Source organism: Vigna radiata, chromosome 4, assembly GCF_000741045.1.
Source record: "Vigna radiata var. radiata cultivar VC1973A chromosome 4, Vradiata_ver6, whole genome shotgun sequence".
Taxonomy (NCBI): Eukaryota; Viridiplantae; Streptophyta; class Magnoliopsida; order Fabales; family Fabaceae; genus Vigna; species Vigna radiata.
In genome coordinates this window covers 12,018,991-12,039,047 of record NC_028354.1, presented here as the reverse complement: position 1 = coordinate 12,039,047, position 20,057 = coordinate 12,018,991, and the positions used below count along the sequence as shown (strand labels likewise).

General features: G+C 30.5%; 1 protein-coding gene across 1 annotated transcript; it reads left to right on the top strand.

Moving 5' to 3' along the window:
- Positions 1–298: 298 nt before the first annotated feature.
- Positions 299–5,215, top strand: LOC106758191. The gene is made up of 9 exons (XM_014641139.2): positions 299–531; positions 629–691; positions 786–841; positions 1,429–1,522; positions 1,623–1,683; positions 2,489–2,570; positions 3,326–3,381; positions 4,488–4,551; positions 4,636–5,215. The coding sequence occupies exons 1-9, from the start codon at positions 400–402 to the stop codon at positions 4,697–4,699; spliced, it is 672 nt and encodes a 223-aa protein (XP_014496625.1). The 5' UTR covers positions 299–399; the 3' UTR covers positions 4,700–5,215.
- The last annotated feature ends 14,842 nt before the right edge of the window (positions 5,216–20,057 follow it).

Sequence of the window (20,057 nt, the reverse complement as noted above, 5' to 3'; positions counted from 1 at the left end):
TCGACAACGGTACCTGCACAATGGAGATTGGAGTAGAAACCTATACAGAGAGTAACACCAAACACTGCACCCTCCATGCGATGCAATTATTGCATACACTCTCTTTCATTCATAATGCTTAAAGAAACATACAATAATTCATATCAAATTTTACTTTCGTACGGTTTGGGTACATCAAATGTTTCTATATGGTTAAGAGATGGAGGTTCAAAAGGAAAAAGAAATTATTATTTTTTGGAAATTGGGCCGTACGGAGCCCACAGGAGCATGGCTCGGTCCAATACGTAGAAATGGCAACACGGTGCTTCCACCTCCAAAACGGAGGGCGTAATGCTAATACGACAGCGTGAGTCGGAGTCAGAGACCTGAAACGCTGAATAGTTGTTACAGTTGGTAGCCATGGCTGCAGCTACCGTGAAACTGCTTCTACCACTGTCGTTTTTTCTTCTGATGCCGTCGTTTCTAACGATTGCTGTCGCTTACAGACCCGGCGACATCGTTCCCATGAGCCGCATGGGTCAATACCATTCCGTTCGTTCCCATTTACCTTTTTACTCTCTGCAATTTTCTCTTCCTTTTGTACGGCGCTCTTTCATCTCTTACTCGTTTTCTTCTACTGTGATCGCAGTCGCGAACCGTGTGGCACGACCTCATTGGTCGCCACTGCCCCATCTTCGCTGTAAATCGCGAGGTACCGAGTTCGTTGAATTAGGGTTTCCTTAATTTAATTAAATAATTAATTATTATAATTCTCTATTTTTTCTTTCCGGGAGCTGGTTTTGTAGGTCTTGATGCCAATACCCAAACCCACGGGTTTCACTGGTGCTGATGCTTATAAATTGTGAGAAATTTAAATTCTCTACTTTTAATGTGTGCCTTTTGAGTTGACCTGAATTTAGGTTAGCGTTTGAATTTACCTAAATAATAAGGAAAAAATGCCTGTATATAAACTTGAACTTGGTAAGAAGTAATCCGAAGGATTTGCTGTTTGTACTGCGACTCTCTTTGTGAAATGAGGATCTTAGAAAGATATTCTGTGCAGAGTGAATGGTCCGTGACTGATTCGTTTCTCTATTCAGGGATAGTTATGCTGGAATATTGGTAAAAGGAAAATTAGAAGGTACTGTGGCTGAATTTAGGGCTATGGAATTTTAACACAAATTTAAAATAAGCAATATGCTTCTATTTTTCTTGTAGTCCATGGGTGATAAAAGTGAACTTGGAATGCTTGTTACAGGAAATGAAACGAATAATGTATCATATTCTGAACGCAAATAAATGGAATTCTGTGCTATTTATTTACTGTACCATATATGTGGTGATTGCATTGTCGTGATCAGTTTCTAACCGGTTGACTTGTGTCTTTAATTGCATTACTTCTTGAGAAAATATGGTTATAGTTTTCCTCATGTAAAAATTTATCTGCAGATCATTTCAAGTTGGGAGGGAAAAGTTTTTAATCCCATGGCTTCTTGTGGTTAATCGTAAAAGTACAGAGGTTCCAATGATTGAAGTCAATCTGGTATTTTTGTGTTCAAGATAGGTCATCGATTTGATCTTGTTCAGTTTATTCAACTTGTTTTGGTAGCACATCGATTGATTGGAATTTTAATGTGACGCAGAGGTATTCAGGAAGTGATTTGCATGGTGTCACTGCTAAAGTTGTGGATATGCCTCATCACTGTACGTTGTTCTTCTCTAATCACATTTTTTAAACATTGAGTTCTTTACGTAGAGGCTGATATCTGGGTTTATAACACGTCTAAGTCCACTACATTTTCAGAACTTTAGAAAGTGAAAGTATTATTCTTAACTTACACATGTGACCTTTTGTCAAGATTCGTCTGAAATGTGTTGGAATATGGAAATGTTAGGGACTGTTTTGTAAACTGTTTGTATAGATTCAAAAGATTTTTAATTTATTGTTCCTAAACTTTATTTGAAATTTTGTCAGCATTTAATTCTCTAATTCTTTAATTCCTTCTAATTTTATGTTTATCAGACTTTCCTTTTTATGACATGACCATTCTACATATAAATTTTATCTAGCGTGTATAATTTCAATTACATTTATCATATTCATGTATGGATGCTGCAGTCTCTGTTTGGTTGATTCTGCTCTAACTCCACACGTTATTAGTGAAGACATTTTTCTTTTCTTTTCTTACCAATGTCTGAAGGAATATAATTCTCTCTTATTGTAAAATGTTGAGAAACTTGAAGGTTGTGACTTAGTGTTGTTAAACTTTTATTATCGATGATGAGACCTGATTCTGTGGAACCTGCATATTCTGTAGACATTGCCTTTCATAAAGAATATAAGTAGGTTGATAACTTACACTTTGATGAATTCCTATCTGTCAATTGTCTGGTATATTGAAGAGAAACATTGGGCAATATGATTACTTAAGTTTTGCTTTTATAACTCATTTCTAGTGGCCTTGAGAACTTGGTTGTAGTAACAGAATTTTTTTTATTTTTTTTATAGATGTTGAAATTCACCCTGAGATTCGTAGACAATTCTGGGACCCTGAGCATTGGCCCAAGCATGTACTTGTCCGATATACATGGTTTGTGTCTTTTTAACTTCATCCATGTATTTAAACATTTTATATAGTTTGCCAATATTAATTTGAAGTTTGAACAAATTTATTGTTATGGAAGCCCCTGATATAATTTGCTTGCATTCGAGGGATTGGGTTATGATGTTGGGATTCATTGTTCTGAAACTTTGTTATGCTAGTAGCGCTATATTAATCTAAAAAGGAGGCAAGTTAACGCTTTTGCACTCATTGATGATGATTTTGTTCTTTTTAAGTTTTTTATTTTCAGTTTCCCAAGATTCACAGGTATATGTTTGAATACACCCCTTTTATCGATGATGATATAGCAAACAAGTTGTAATTTAAATAATTTAATAGTAGTGTTTATGGCAACGGTTACTGCTGCTACATGGTCCCTTATTTTGTTATTTCCTTTTGGTTTGCAGTTCCCAAACTTGACAATAAACATCATCAATTTATATACATCCTTTTGATATGCAATTCACAGGTCACCAACTTGACGACAAGCATCATCTATTTATACACACGTAGTGTATGCATTAAGTTAATCTAAATCACTAATCACCTTATTCCTTCAAACATAATTTGTTTTCTTAACTCCTATGGTTGCAGTATTTATTAAAACACTTGAATGAACACAAGACATGAACTTTCTGTGATCCTTCTATATGTGTTAGTCATGTTCATCATTTTGAATAATAATAAATTTCATAGATTGGGGAAAGGAACACTTGCTTAATATGCTTTCTGAAATATTTCAGGAAGGAGCACTCAGAGATAGATGTGAATTCAGGATTTTTTGTTCTTTTTGGTTCAGGTAAATTAATGACTTTCTCCTGATTCTTTTCATATATGGAGCATATTTAATGAGAACACTTGATGATTGTGAGAAATGAGTGAGAACATTCTGTAATCAACTTTAGATAAAATTTAAGGGCCAGGGAAAAATTCAAATAAAAATGTTCACGTGACTCTCTCCTCTCCCTCCCCCATGTTCTGGTTCCATGTTTCAGAGATTTTTAGAATTGTTTTTCCCAAGTTCTGATACATTTTGTAGTTTATCCTTTTACTAATTCTCCCTAAAACTGCTTCTAGCTCCAAACACCTGTAACAGCTTCTAGCTGAAATTCATTCTGCCCATGTAGCCAGGAAAGTTGTTCTGATTTTGGTTCCCTTCGAATTTACTAATGAATTACAGTATGTCCCGTTTCATCAATGAATATTATATACTTTTGGCTCACATTGCTCAACTATCTGTTTAAACAGGAGCTATAAATACCTAAGCAAGTTACATGTGACTCCTTCCATCAATGAATTTGTCATGACTATACTAAGCCATTTCTCTTGTAAAAAATATAATGGCACTTATTTGTAGGTTATTGACCTGACAATGAGCCATAAGCATATTATTTGCCCTTGAACAAAATATTTCCTTCCTCGCTGGTCCTGTATGTATTGAGAATTGTCATTTCTCTGAAATTTGGACGAGGGAAAGGTGGGATTGGGGTAAGGGATGAGGAGGGGAGTATCGTGTTCTTTTTACTTTTAAAGTAATCATGTCGTTTAGTTTTGTTAAGACACACACACATCTAATAGAAGATCTCTTGTTAGCTTTCTTGTCAATGTGTCGTCCTTGAAATTTAACTCCCATTCTGTTGGATTTACCGATCGACAAGAGGCTAAATATTTTGGCACCCTTTATCTGTCATTTGCTGGACACAACATACGTGGCTACACCATAATTTTAATTTTACAAATAGTCGCAGTATTACCGTTAGGATTTCAACAGTGTACGTTTGCTCAGGATTTAAATTACTTGAAATATACATTTTTTATAACCAAAACACTATGAATTTGTAGATAGCGTTGTATTTTACTAAGCGCGTGTGCACTTTTGCTGTCTCTGCTTTTAAACGTATCCAGGGCTCATGTTGTCATTCATCCTTTCAATCTACGTATTGCAATCATCACGTGACAAATTCGAAAGGTACTTCCTGGTTCAAACTTGTAAAAGAAAATTTCTTGTTTCGTGTATTCACGGAAGTATTTTTCATGCTGTTTGAATTCCCAGATTTGTAAGGGAAACGGTTGTAGAAAGCAACCTGGCTGGTGAAGTGGTAGCAAAGGTTGAATGATGCAATGTAAACATTGTAATAGACAAGATCTGTTTTGGAGGTAGAGAAAGAGATTTTGTTGTTTCATCACACACAAGGTAAGAACCAGTTGTTTCTTTACTTGGTGACGGAGGTGAGAGTGCGAGTTGGAGTGTATTAATTTTATCAGGACGAGCTGTGCAGTGGAAAGCACCGAAAGTTGAGATATTGGATGTATTAATTCATGGGGAAGGCTGAATTGTTACAACAATGCATTAGGTTAAATACTTAAAATGCTATACAAAAATAAAACAGATTGTAAGGTATTAGTTCAAAGTGATCGGAATCATTTTGACCTTGTCACTAAATTGGTCCTTTTCTTGTGATAGTTATTTATCTTCATTCCACCAACTTGACAAATCACTGACACTCCCAACATATCCTTCCCATGAAATTATTTTGTTTTTCTCCCGAAGACTCGTCATTTGTTTGTCTTGTAACAATACAAGTGTTAGTAATATTTTTGTAATACACTCTTTTACATTTTATTGTTTGCCATATAATATATATAATATTGCAAGCAAATTTGATTACTCTGAATTATATATATAATATTACCAAGTGAAAACTGTATATCAAAAAGTTAAAACGTGGTCGGTTAATTCCTTAAATGTATATTTCTATAAATAAAATTTTTTATATATAACCTAATCATTTGAAGTTTTATTGCCTTTTTTTTTTTCAAGTGTTTACATATATATAAGTTTATTGAATCCTAAATACTAATAACTTTCTCTCATATATAGTTATGAAAAAAAATATTAACACGACTACGCTATAGAGAGTGTTTCAATATGATATTATTAGATAAGAGTCTGTTTGTTTGGATTATATATTGTAACAGACAAAAGAAAAGAAAATGCTTGTTTGGTGAGATTTACACATAAATTTCAAGATAATAGCTTTTTTGGATGACTAGTCACGTCATCCTATGTTTCATTACAAAAATAATATTTTGATTTTTTTTTTCTTCGTCCAAGTCATATCTTTACCGTTCCATTAATATAATTTTGTTAATTTTTTTTTTAATTTTAAATAATAACTCTTGTATCTTAATAATAACAGTAATATTTTTATTTAAACTATTCACTGATCCACAATTTATTTAAATTCGAGTTCTATCAATAGCATTTTATTTCAATGTAATTTTTATTTTATAATGTAAAATTTCAATTTTCATAATATTTCACTATCTTAAAATTCATCACATCTCCAATAATATAAAATAGTTAACTCAAAGAAAGTATATAAGACGTTATTACATATATCTTATAATAGAAATATATATATATATATATATATATATATATATATATATATATATATAATATCATTGCTATTAAAGATATTATAGTGAATTAAAAGAATAAAAGGGTCTTTCAAAAATGAATGAATTTGAAACCAAATATTTTACTCTACGTCTCAATCTCATCACCTCTTAACATCAACTTATTAGAGACATTTTTCTCTACTTCCACTATTAAGGTGATCATCGCAAATAAGAAAAAACAAAACAAACAAAAGAAGAAATAGTAAGCTAACCTACCAAAATATCATACAATAAAATACAAAAGTTAATATATATGCAAGTTATATAAATCCATCCTAAGGCATAGAGCCATGTATTCTAATTACATCCTCAATTCAATCCAAAACATAAACATATTCATAACACTTAGACTTGATCATCCAGATATGTGTAGTGATGTTAGACTATGACAAGTTTTTGCACTTGTAGTAGTGGAACAATTGGCTCATTCCAAGCTACCACACAAGGCTAGACCGTCTACCACCTATAGTTAAAGAATCAAACCATAGACTAGCTCATGTTACTCCTCACCACATAACCCCATTTCTCCATTTGAGATGGAATGATTATTGGAACGCCAATATAACTACCAAGATTGAGTGCCTACACCAATACATCACACTAATGAATCCCACCATAAAACTACTCATGAGTTCGATGGATATACGCCAAACATATAACTACTAAACACCACCATGGAGTCTCACCACGAGATCCACAAAATTATGCCAAACATTGATACTATGCATATAATCAATAACATACTTGTCATCATCACCACATCATACATAATAACCATCATATATGTTCACAATCATATTATAAATCAATCATTGTTTTAACATTCACATAATCACACATAAAACACATCATAAGAAATATATGATTTTTTTAAAAAAAATTTTGATATTTTTTCTCAGCCACTAAATTTGCTCGCTCAGTTAGTAATGTCTAACACACTCGCTCAATGACTAAATATGCTCGCTCAAGGAGAAAACCACTAGAACTTACATACTTAAATTCTCCCAAATGTTGGCCAAAGAGTATATTCTTGACCAACGATCGTCACGTTAGTGAATTCTCTTATTTTGGTTTTGCCTAACGACCACTAAGTTAGTAGTTCTCTGACTTTGACTTCGCTAAACAAGTCTACATAATTTTGCAGAACAAAATTTTACAGATTTATGTCATTCCAACCCTACAAAATAGTCTAACACTAGCCCTTGATGCCTAAAACAACCAACCATCAGATTAAAACGAATCAATAACTCAATCCATTAGATTGAGTTCACACCCCACCATAGCTCAACTACCAACTTAACATACTTACATCCCAAACTTCAGCAAGATAATAAAATAATTATGTCCTAAATGCCACAAACCTCAATTTCTAACTCCAAACTGACTTAGGAACCCGCTCCCTTAGAATTGCACCTATCAAGACCACCCTTAACAAGCCTCTTTTTATCAAATATAATGACCTTTTTCTTATTCATATACCTAATAATAGAACCATTAATTATTTACTCAATCTCATCAAGTCATACCAGCAAAACTTTTTAAATTTAATAAAGATACAACATTTCAAACATACAACACGTATTATAAACCTTAACATAAATTAAAAGTATTGGTTAACTTCCATTATCTAACAGATGACTAAATCGTTCTAGAAAGCCTAAAGTAGCTTCAACATACATGAATTCCTATCTGCTCTTATGAATGACAAAAATGAAATCAGGATACATCGTTAGGACCACTCAATAAAGAGTCTTATAAAAGACTTGAACTTCACATGTAAAACAAAGAAAGCTAAATGCAAGAAAAACGAAACTGACCAAAGAAATGAATATAAAACCAATTTACTCTATCTGAGTAACTTAATAGTTAGTCTTGAAGATCTCGCCGCGAGATCACTCATACGGTCTTAAGTTTTCAAACAGACAAACAAGGAATGAGAACCCTTAGAAAGAATTTATAATGCTCTAGACAAATGATTTCTACAAAAATAATGTGTTTTTAAAATAATGAAACTTATTTACAACGAAATTATTTATATTAAAACCATTTAACATTAAAATAATTGAGTCTCACTATTTTTAAACCATTGTCACTTTTAAAATATATGAGATTTTACATTAATAATAACTTACATCTCATTTTAATATAATTTACACTTATTATATTTTATTTTAACTAACTTTTATAATCAAGAATAAAATAATAATTTTTTTTATTTTAACAAATAAGATATTTTTTATTCTATCAAACAAATCACATCATTCACATACTTTCATAAAAGAAAAAAAAAATCTTAAACTCCTTCACTTCTTATCATCTTTCCCATAACGCAAATAATATTACTTTTACTTCTTCTCCCCTTTCTCAAATTTATTAAAATACACTCTTACAAAACTATCTTTCGAAACAAACATACCTTAAGGAAGCTCTTGAAAATATTATACTTAATAATACAATATCAAAACATATATAAAAATATAATACCGACATTCTACTTTTATATTGAGATATAACAATTCATAAAACTAAATATTTATGAATTACACAAAATGATGAAATGAACTTTTAAGTTTATCATTATGTTTATATCTACTTCATAATATAAATTTACCTCCTTAATAAATATGAAATTCTCAACATCTGCATATTAATATTATCTCAGAAAATTAATCTGATGTAATTATATCAATTTATTAGCAATGATTTCTAAAATAAAACTAAATATATTTACACGCATAGTTAATTGAAGTTTTAGGAGTGGAGAGAGGAAAAGTGAAGGAAATGAAGTGACCGTTAGTTTCAGTTGCCACCAAAATTTAGGCATTGACAGGTGTTGCTGTATTATCTGAGGCAAACATGCTTCCAACAACATTGTCATCATCACAAATATTATTAAATATTCCTCTGACAACAACACTCAATTTAACAATAAATTAAAATTAAAGTAATATTCTTTTAAATCATCTTTCTATTATACAATTTCATTTTCTTTTTTCTATCTATTGTTTTTTCTTATTTCCAATGTCTATTACTTTTTGTTACTTTTTCTTAGACTCATTCTCTTCCTATAAAAAGTGGAAGAAACAAATCATCATCAAGTAATACACAAGTGGGTTGCGGTCTTCGAGGAAAGAAACAAAAAAATTAAATTAAATATTTAGTTCTAATAAAGTAAAGGGTTTCACTATTTTTTCAAGATTATACTTTATATATTCTTCCTCAACTAAACAAATAAAATAATCTTGTGAAACAAATCGTAAGGGTAGTTGGTATCCATTTTTATTCATGGGAGAAGTGAAATGATGAAATCATGGGTTTTATTGATGCAACAAATAAATACCACCCGACAAAATCATTAAACCTATAATTAAATAATACACTTGCTCGAATATTAGGATAATGATATTTTCAGAATATTTTAACACCATTTATATATTATATTATTATGTGATTGGTTCATATTAGTGTTTATAATTACTATCAGTGAAATGATTTTGGACCAATCAAACATATATAAATGAAGTTAAAATATTATCAAAAAAATATTGTCAAAGTATCATTATCCTAATTATTAATTAGGGTTAAATATGTTTTTGGTTCCTTAATTTTAAGTGAAAATTGGAATTAATCCATCTTCAAAACTTTGGCCTAATTTAGTCCTCCAACTTTAGAAATGTATGAATTTAGTCATTTTAACTAAATTTTGTTAGGTTTATTTAATGTTTGAAGCACGTTTCAGGATAGCATTTTGGATTGTTTAGACTGTTTGACACATTTTTGTTCAATGTTAACTAAGAAACGCGTTTGAAACATCAAATAAAATTAACAAAATTTGATTAAAAGGACTAAATTCATACATTTTTAAAGTTAGAAGACTAAACTAGACTAAAGTTTTGAATAGGGACTAATTTTAGTTTTCACTAAAAGTTAATGGACTAAAAACATATTTAACCCTATTAATTATTAATGTTGTGCCTCCAAATGTTAGGTTTTTAAACGTATATTGTATTTTTTAGTTGATTTTTTTTTTTAATGTATCATGAATATTATATAAGCAGTTAAATATTAGAAAAAAAATCCTATTGGGTGTACTTTTTAAATTACTATTGTGAAATTAATTGTTTTATCTATATATTTAAATTACTAGTAATAATATTCACAGTAAAAAGCTATTGCGTATAAATAAATACTTTTGTTACACTATTTTTTTTTCAAAATTAATCAAAGATATTATATTTTGTGGTATACAAATTATTAAAATGAATTTTATTTGATAGAAACTAAAAAAAATGTATTTTTTATCCCACCATGTTCTTATTCTTACTATTTTCTACCCAGAGTCACCAACTTTATTTCCAACATCCTCACACATTAAAAGTTTTCGACTGATTATAATCTCTATAGTTATTTTGGGATGTGGAAGATTCGTTGGTTTTTCAAATGTTTGGGAAACCCAAATTTCTTTTATTTTTAAAATTGAACAAGTTTGATTCTCTTGTCATTTTTCTTTTACCTAAACCCATGAAAAATATTTAAATAATTAAAGAATCACTATGAATATGAAATCATCTTAAAGAACTTAAGAAATAAATATTGGGCAAAAGTGTATCAAAATTAAAAAAGAAAATAATCGATTAAAATGTGATATAGGGTTTCAAGAGTTTTTTTTTAAAGATCGAATTTGATTTGGATAACAACTTAAAAATATATTGAACAAAAGATGTTGTACTAGTTATTTTAAAAATATCAATTTGTTTTCGAGAATTTTGATTTGATATGTATTTAAGTTATATTTGGTAAACTAAATAATCTCAATTTGGATTCTTTGTAACAGGATTAGTAAATAATTATTTTTTATTGTAAATTAGAATGTTTTAATTCAGGATTTCATAATTAATACAAAATTGACGTGTAAACCGTTTATATTGTAGAGAAAATTTACAAATATGTTTAATTCACTGGATTATCTTTTTATTTGAATATTAATTAGAAATTCAGGCATTTCAATAATTAGATCTTTTGTGTTTTTTTAGATAGAAATAGAATGGTGTGAATGGAGATGGAGTAATGGAAATAGAAATGGTGAAGATGAACGAGAATGGTAAAGATGGAAAATGATTAAAATAGAAGTGTTTAAGAAATTGAAAACTTAAAAGAACAAGAAATGTAAATGCAGAAAAATAAATTATCAAGGATAGAGAAAAACATGTAAAAGAAATATATGAGAGTGTTTTAAATACAATTTGTCACTTTTTTTTACGTAAAAAACCTATATGAATGAATGTGTCAAGTTAAACTATGAAGGTGAAGGATTAATTAGCAATTGAAAAAGTCCTAGTCATAATAACTAAAGTTGGTTAGGATCCAACGATGGAGTCCTTCATGAATTATACCAAATAGTTAAGGCAAAAAGATGGTCACCAATTCACCTTTGGAGAAATTCACCTATTGGATGAGTTGAATTATTTTAAAGTAGGTATAACTAAAACATTAAAAAAAATATTCAATTATTGCTAAAGATCTCACATTGACTAGAGATATAGTGAATTCATAGTATATAAATAGATGCAAACCTTACCTTATAAGTTAATTTTGTAGGATTGAATTAGGTTTAAAGTTCACTTCTTAATATAATATCAGAATCATGAGTTAAAGCTCATCCTAACGAGATTGGTTGTTTGTTCAACATATTGTTTAACCCGTTATTAGGAGATTTATTGCTTGTTGGACCTATGTTGCTTTCTATTGGACTATCTATTAATGTATAGTTTCATACTCGATATGTATATACCTCAGTATGAGAAGGTGTATTGAAAATCTCACATCAATTAAAGATAAGAAAATTTCATAGTATATACATTGGTATAAACCTACTTTACAATCAATTTTATAGGGTTGAATTAGACTTAAAATTCACTTCTTAACAATTTTCTTAATATAATATAAATGATTTCTCTTATTACGTGATTTTCGTAGTTGTTCTATAATATATAGTTAAGACTTTCTATTGGAAAAGTATGAAAACATTCTTATAAATAAACAATAAGCATGAGAAAAAAGATCAAACATTCACCTAACCAATATACCCTAAAACCTAGTTCTTTAATTTAACCCAACCCTAAACCATAAAAATATTAAATACTATAGTTTTATTTAATTGTTTATTTTGTACAACTTTCATGAGATCACTTCTTTATAGAATGCTTTGGGAAAACCTAATCATGTCATAATGCTCATACATGTGGACATGCAAGGATTTGGAGACAAGGAACTGGTCGGACATAGTTTATAGTTTTTAGGTTACCCAAGTGGTGCAATATAATTAAAATAAAGTATCCTATATTATAATAGCATATCCTTCTCAGCATTGTGTAAGACTAGCATGAAAGAGTTAAATAATTATTTTTTTGTAATAAATTTCTACTTTTGAACGTGTATTCAACCTTTTGAAAGAACGAACCTATAGGCCATTAAGTTTTATTTACTTTGCTTTTAATGAGTTGTATGTAGCTAGCATAGAAGGATCAATATGAGAGTTAGATAATGGACGGTGAAACTGGGTGTGGTTTGACAAAAGTGTAAAGATCAGAATATACTTCTCCTTACCCAACTAAAATCTCATTTGGTTATAATCTCTAAAAGTCTTCTTCTAATACCTTGTCACTTTGTTTCGGTAAGATATTTCAAAAGGATATCTCATGTTCTTAGAAAATTTGAAATATTTTATAATAAAATAGGTTGTTGGGTAAGAAATTTTGAAAAAAACTAAAAGTGTAGAATTTTATAAGATTAAATAGTTTTAAATTTCACGTAAGAACTTAAAATTTATATTCTCAAATTTATATTTTGGAATACTTTGAGTCAATTCGGCTGATTTAGGTTCGAGAAAACTTGATTTGATCTCATCTAGGATTGATTCAACTTAGTTTGACATGATTTTGGCCTAATGTCTCAGTCCAACATGGATCTAACTTAACTTGGTTAAACTTGACCCAATTTGTCTTGATCCTACTTATACTTAACTTGATCTGGATCCGAGCAAACTTGAATCAACTTGAGTTTAGCTTAACTTCGTTGAGTATGATCTTACCACGACTCATCTTGACTTGAACTTAAGTTAAGTCAATTTGACTTAGGCTTAAGCTGACTCAACTCAATTTGGGTGGGTTGACCTAACTTGTCTTAAGTTTTACTTAACTTAACTCGTTTGGGACTGGAAAAAATCAACTTAATTTGGATCAAATCAACTTAACTCAACCTAGACCAAGACTGCACTAGTGCATAATGGGCTTTAGATATCAATTATTTTGGGCTTTTAACGTCACCTCACGAACTGACGTCTTTAGGATGACGTTAATGGGACATCGGATTTCTGCAGGTGCGATGTTGCTATAGACGTCGGTTTAGTGCAAAGCTCGATGACTATAAAGACATTAGACATTACACTAACCAACGTCTAAGGGCACTATAGAGGAACCCTAGACGTCGGTTCAGTGACACGTCCGACGTCTATAAACACGTCAAACATTGCATTGCCCGATGTCTATGGGCACTATAGATGTTGGTCATTACATTAATCGATGTCTATGAAGTGTTGTGTTTTGATGCAATTTTTCTTGTGTCTTTGGGTAACGTAGTATCACCTTTTTCCCTTGCTAGTTTCCTCGTAAGAAAAAATTACGTCTTTTGGATTTCTCATGGCATTTCAACCCAAAGACGAACCTGGGTCGTTGCCTAGGTCCACTCTGACCGCCAATGAAAAAGAATACGGTGAGAATATGGTGACACCGTATTCTCACCACTTTCTTTTTCATTGGCGGTAGGAATGACTCTATGCAATGACCGAGGTTCGTCTTCGGGTTGGAATGCCATGAGAGATCCAAAAAACGTAAGTTTTTCTTGGGAGGAAACTAACAAAGGGAGAAGGTGCACTATGCTACACAAAGACACAAGAAAAAACCGCACCAAAACATAACGAAAACACATTTTAATCGGTTCAAATAAAAGATAATACATCAAATATTACTTTAATCGGATTAAAAGCAAGTTTAATCATATTAAAAGGGATTAAACGAACCTATAAATTCAAAGGAACAAAGAGAAAAGCCAAGGAAGACGATGAAGTGCGTGAAACTGCTGGTTCACAATCACTATTTTAACAAGAAATCAGATGTCGGTTGCACACGAGCCCGACGTCTATAATGGAAAAGACGTTCGTGACCTCAGTAATCCGACGTCTTTCTGATTTAAAAATTAATATTCACGGGGCTTATAGACATCAACTACTAAGGCCACTGACGTCTATATACGATTATAGACGTTAGTTTGGAGGCATCCGACATCTATATGACGGAAAGGAATGACTTTTCACCTGCCTGACAGACATATAGACGTCGAATATCTCCTAACTGACGTCTATAGGTCTAACAGGTAGGTGAATATCCATTCATGTCTGCCATATAAACGTTAGTTTGGCGGGATCCGACGTCTACAAGGCAGAAAAAAGTGACTATTCACCAACCTGACAAACAATAGACGTCGGGCCTGTCCTACCTGACGTCTATATGTCTGACAGGTAGGTGAATAGCCATTAATTTCCACCATATAGATGTCGGTGACTCGTCCAACTGACGTCTATATGTCTAAAGGAAATGATTTTTCATCCATCTATTAGACATAATAGACGTCAGTTAGGACATCCCCGACGTATAAAAGACTATAGACTCGGGGCACCTCATAACAAACGTCTATATGGCCAACTTATTTACGAAAATGCCACCGATTGTCAATATACGTCGAGCTTATCCCAAACCGGCGTCTAAGGGGTGACGTTAATTAGCGTTTTTGCACTAGTGCTGACTCGGCTTGGCCTGGTCTTTTTTTAAGTTACCCACTTGTGCCTAACTTTGTTAAATGTGGGTCACCTCGACTAGAATGAATATGGGTCACCTTGACAAGAATGAACATGGACCGACATCGAGCTTTATTTGGGTTTGGGCAACTTAACTCAACACGAACCCAGATTGGCTGACTTGAGTAGGCTTGGATTGATTCAACTCAACCAAATCCAGTCTGGCTCGACTCGACTTAAGCTCAAGTAACCTTGACTTGACTCTACTTGATTTGGTCTTGATCGAATTAGGCCGAACTTTCCCTTAATCAAACTAAGACCTACTTATGCTTAGCCAAACTAGACTAAATATCCAATTCAAATGAAGGTGGACTCATCCTGACTTAACTAAATGTGATATTTCATGACTCGGCTCAACTTTAGCTCAACCTAGGCCTAAGCCAACTAAACTCGACCAGACTAAGGTCAACTCGACTCAGATTTAGATTGTGCCAACTCAACTCGACCTAAGATAGAACTCAGGCCTATTTGACTCAAATTGGACCCAGACTAACTTGATTCAACTGAAACTATGTCAACTTTGCTTGACTTTGATCCAGACTGAAATGACAAACTTTACATGAGTTTCAGCCCAATATTATATTTCTTTGTTATGGTATGATCTAGTATTTCATAATTTAAAAATAATAATATTTAATTTAAATATAGAAAAATAAAAATATAAACTAAAAATATATTAAACACTTTAATAAAAAAAATAACTATCAACTAATTATAAGAAATTATCAATATCTATATATTTTTTATTTTAACAATTATTTAATATTTAAATAATTTTTTGAATTTTGGGATAACTGAAATATTTTATTCAAATAAAAAATTAAAATTCATTAAATTTAAATTGTCTTTTCTAAACAAAATATTTAAAAAATAAAATAATTTGAAATGTGATTAATTCAAATTCAAAATATTTGAATTACAAATCTTGATATTTTGTATCCCAAAAGAGGTTGAGACTAATCAAATAGTCACGATTTAATAAAATTTTTTTCTATTTAAAAATATACAGTATGCAATTTTTAGGTGAATATATCTGTTAAGAATTTCAATATGTCATTACAAGACTGAAAAGTGAGGGTAATGTTTTTCAAAATGAATATATTTTACCAATTTCCTTAGTTTCTCTTTGTTGTACAAATTCTGTAGTAGAAAAGAACAAATAAACTATCAAAACAAGGGGTTTCAATTTTGCTTTTGTCTCCTAGCTGTTGATTTATTTGCTTTCAGGAATCTTCACCAAGAGTCCAAGACAAAAAATCAATCTTGTTTAGAAGCTTGGAAAAACATAATATTCTTATCTATCAAGAAACTCATATATATATATATATATATATATATATATATATATATATATATATATATATATATATATATATATATATATATATATATATAATAGAATTAAGAGTACAAGTTTAAGTTTCATATAAAGTAGAAATAAGAAAGTAGAGTATCATGTAAAGATAAAAACCTATTAATCAATTATTGTATAGATTTGGATAAAAAGCGATGTTAATTCTTTATGTGTTAGGCTCAGATTTTATTGGTATTGTATCTTTTTAGTGAACATCTTTTTCTATAAACACAACAAGTGGTATCAAAATCGGATTAAGCTCACATAAGTACAATGGTCTTGTATTGCAAGTCTTCATGACTAAATGATTCCAAGTAAGCGTGTCGAGTTAAGATGAATGACGGTACGAAAAATGCTCATGATTGAAAATGTTTCTGTTAGAAGAGAGCGTACTAATGTGGAAGAAAAAATTATTAGAATTTCAAGTATGAATTTAAGTCTCACATTAGATAAAAATGAAAAATAGAGATGAAAATCCATTAACCTATACTGCCTTAATATTTTGAGTAAAGAGTGATATCAATTCCTTATTTAATTAAATTCAAATTTTATTAGTACTGTATCTTTACAGTGAACTGCTTTCTCGATATACCAACGCATATGGATGTATATGGTGAAACACTGAATTGTGTTTGAGTTGACACACAGACCTTGATGGTGCCCATTATCTGGTCCCAACAAAATGCTGTAGAAATTGATCTTTTGTGTAGCCACTAAACATGTTGCAGGAAAGTTCCACACATTATTTGGAGATATTTGCTGATTCAAGTATTGGGATAAGTTTGTTTAGAGTTTTGTGATGGTTTTGACGTGAAATTCTAAGCAGAAAGAATGGTCTTAGCATTGCATATGGGGTTACATGAACTAGATTTACCAATAATTACGCCACCTTCTTCCTCATAGCTTCTCACAAGCTTAATCATGTAACATTGTCCTCTCATAAGTTCATAATATTTTTTTATCTACAAAGCACCACACACTAGGACGAGTTTCAATAAAGTATATCGAATTACAGCTTTTAAAAAATATTTGAACTGAAATAAACAGATATTAATATTTAATTAAAAAGGATATTGTACCGAGTTGAATTGTGTAAAAAAAGTGAATTATTTTAAAAAAAGATCTAGATCAAGAAAATATAATATATATTATTTATGAAGTTGATGACATGAGTCTATGGATGTAAAACATATATAATTGAGGCTATAAAAAGTGCACGAGTGGATGTAGTTTACACAATAATTGACTATTGGAGCATAAGTGAAAAAAGAATACACATGTTATATCCCTATATGTTTCCTATGCAGAGGCTTCATTCTAGATTTTTTGAGTTTGTCTCACATGCCAACTATAAAGTCACTTTGGGATTTAATCATTCAATAAATGAAGTCTTAGTAGCTCATTATTATAATCAATAAAAAAATTATAAATATGCTTTACGCTCATAAATTATGTGGCTATCAATAAATATTTTTTGGGACATAAATAAAATACTTAAAAATAATCCATTTAATTAATACTGTAGATACAATCATATTTTATTTGTGTAGTTCTCTATTTCTTACAAAAATCAAAAACTTGTCGTGTTAGATTTACTTGTATTTCAGAAAAAAATGTATTTCGCTTTAAAAGAAAATTTTGATGAAGCATCAAATGCTTTCAAAATTTTATAAAAAGTAATAGGCGTAGTGAGGTTTGTTATATAAAAAAGCATCTTTCTACGGATATTATCAATTTTTATTATTCAATTTTTTTTAATAAATGTTCTTACTACAAATTTTTAAAGCTACTAACATTTAATCAATTGACACTTTATTGTATCACTTTAGTTCATGTTCTAAGGCATAATATAAATTAAAAATAGGCTTGAAAATATTTTTCCTAAAAAATATGAGAATTTATATTTGGTTTCTAATAAATTTCTTCTTAACTTTTGCTTCTTAAGTTTTATTCTATTTTAGTTCTAGTTCTTATCATTACATTATTTGTATTTACATATGCATATATGCATATATGATGAAAGTAGGTATAATAATGGGATGGTATGAGGGCAAGTTTCGTTATCTCATACTCATTTTCAAAGAAATAATTCATTTTTATCTTTATAATCATATTCAATGGGTATAATATTTTTATCTCATCTTCATCCTTAAAGAAAACATTCATACTTCATAACATGAAGGATTTTACAAGCACACACTGTATTTCTTGATTTTGACTCTATTTGCTGAATTTTTCTAATCACTTTCTTCAATCTCTTTTTCACTTTGATGTATTTACACTTTTTCTTCTTACACTTGTTCTTGTTTTTCGTCAAATTTCTTCAATTTATAATTATTTACAAAATATGGTTGTTGAGAGCTTTATGATTGTTGATATTTGATCAAAATCTTTCTATCGAAGCATTGAAAGAAATTCTTAGAGTCTTTAATATTGCCTTCAATTTTTTCTTGTTTGAATCTTTAATTAGGTTGCATTCTCATTTAAAGTTTGTTTCAACACTTTCTTCTTTTGATATTAATGAATGTTTGATGTGGAATATTTATCTGATAAATTCTCCAACATCCATTTTTCTCACTACAAAAGGAAACTTTGAAAAATTTATTGATTTAGATTTAAAATTAGTTTATAATTATTAATATAGTTGTACATTATTTTCTCAATCAGAGTACATCGATTATTTCTATATACAAAGATAAAATGATTGTTGGTAGTTAATAGTTGTATTAATTCAATACAAATCTTTTCTTAATAATATTTTTTTTTTCTAGAACACTTTGATCACTAGCACTTGTCAACATCTTTTAATATGTAAAGATTATGAGTTATTAATAATCAAAGTGAAAATCCAATTGTTATATTGAAGTAAGTAAATGAGTATGATGAGGTCTAGTAAACATATAATTGATGTATTAAAACATCGTCTAATCCATTTCTTTTTGTATTGTTGGATATAGCTAAACTTGTATCGTATGGTCTTGTGTAAGCTTGTATTGTCTAATCTTGTGCAAGCTTTTATCATCTTATCTTGTGTAAGCTTGTATTGTCTAATCTTGTGTAAGTTTGTACAATTTGATCTTGAGTAAGTTGGTATCATCTAATCGGTTTACCTTGTATCATCTTATCTTGAGTAACACATTTTAATTGGAGAATGGATTTTAATAGTGTTACAATTAAATATGACCTCCCATGTCGTGTACTAGTACTTTGTAAGATGTGTGTGTTATACTATAAAGAAAAAGAAGAAGAAAATGGCTAAAGGTAAGAAGGTAGCATCTCTTGCAACGTGAGTTGAGTCATCTACAACGACAACTAAAAGAGCCAAGGGAAATCGTTTTCGTTCTCCATAGACGATGTCAATGTTTCAATCCTAAGTTCGTCAAATAACATCGTTAGGGTCAATTATCGTGCATTGAAGGTATTGTTCGTTTTGGAGTCCAGAGCTCCATCACGGTTTAGGAAGGGGTATTAAAACTTTCCTTGGCCTCGACTCCTAAGCAATGGGACTATTAGACGTACCAAAACATAAGCCCTCTAGTCGAGGTTTAAGGGGGTATGAGGGTTCATCCCTGATTGAGGGGCTAAAGGAAATTGCTTTTGTTCCCCTTAGACAAGGCCAATATTTTGATTCCAAGTTCGTCGAGTAATATTGTTAGAATCAATCACAGTGTATCTGATGTATTGTTTGCTTTGGAGTTTGGACCTTAGTCACAGGTTTGTCCTTAAAATTCATCTCAAAGAGTTG

Coding starts and splice junctions, on each gene's coding strand:
- LOC106758191 (XM_014641139.2), top strand. CDS start 400: ATGGCTGCAGCTACCGTGAAACTGCTTCTACCACTGTCGTTTTTTCTT. Junction 532..628: donor GCATGGGTCAATACCATTCC/GTTCGTTCCCAT, acceptor CTGTGATCGCAG/TCGCGAACCGTGTGGCACGA. Junction 3,382..4,487: donor TTTTGTTCTTTTTGGTTCAG/GTAAATTAATGA, acceptor AAACGTATCCAG/GGCTCATGTTGTCATTCATC.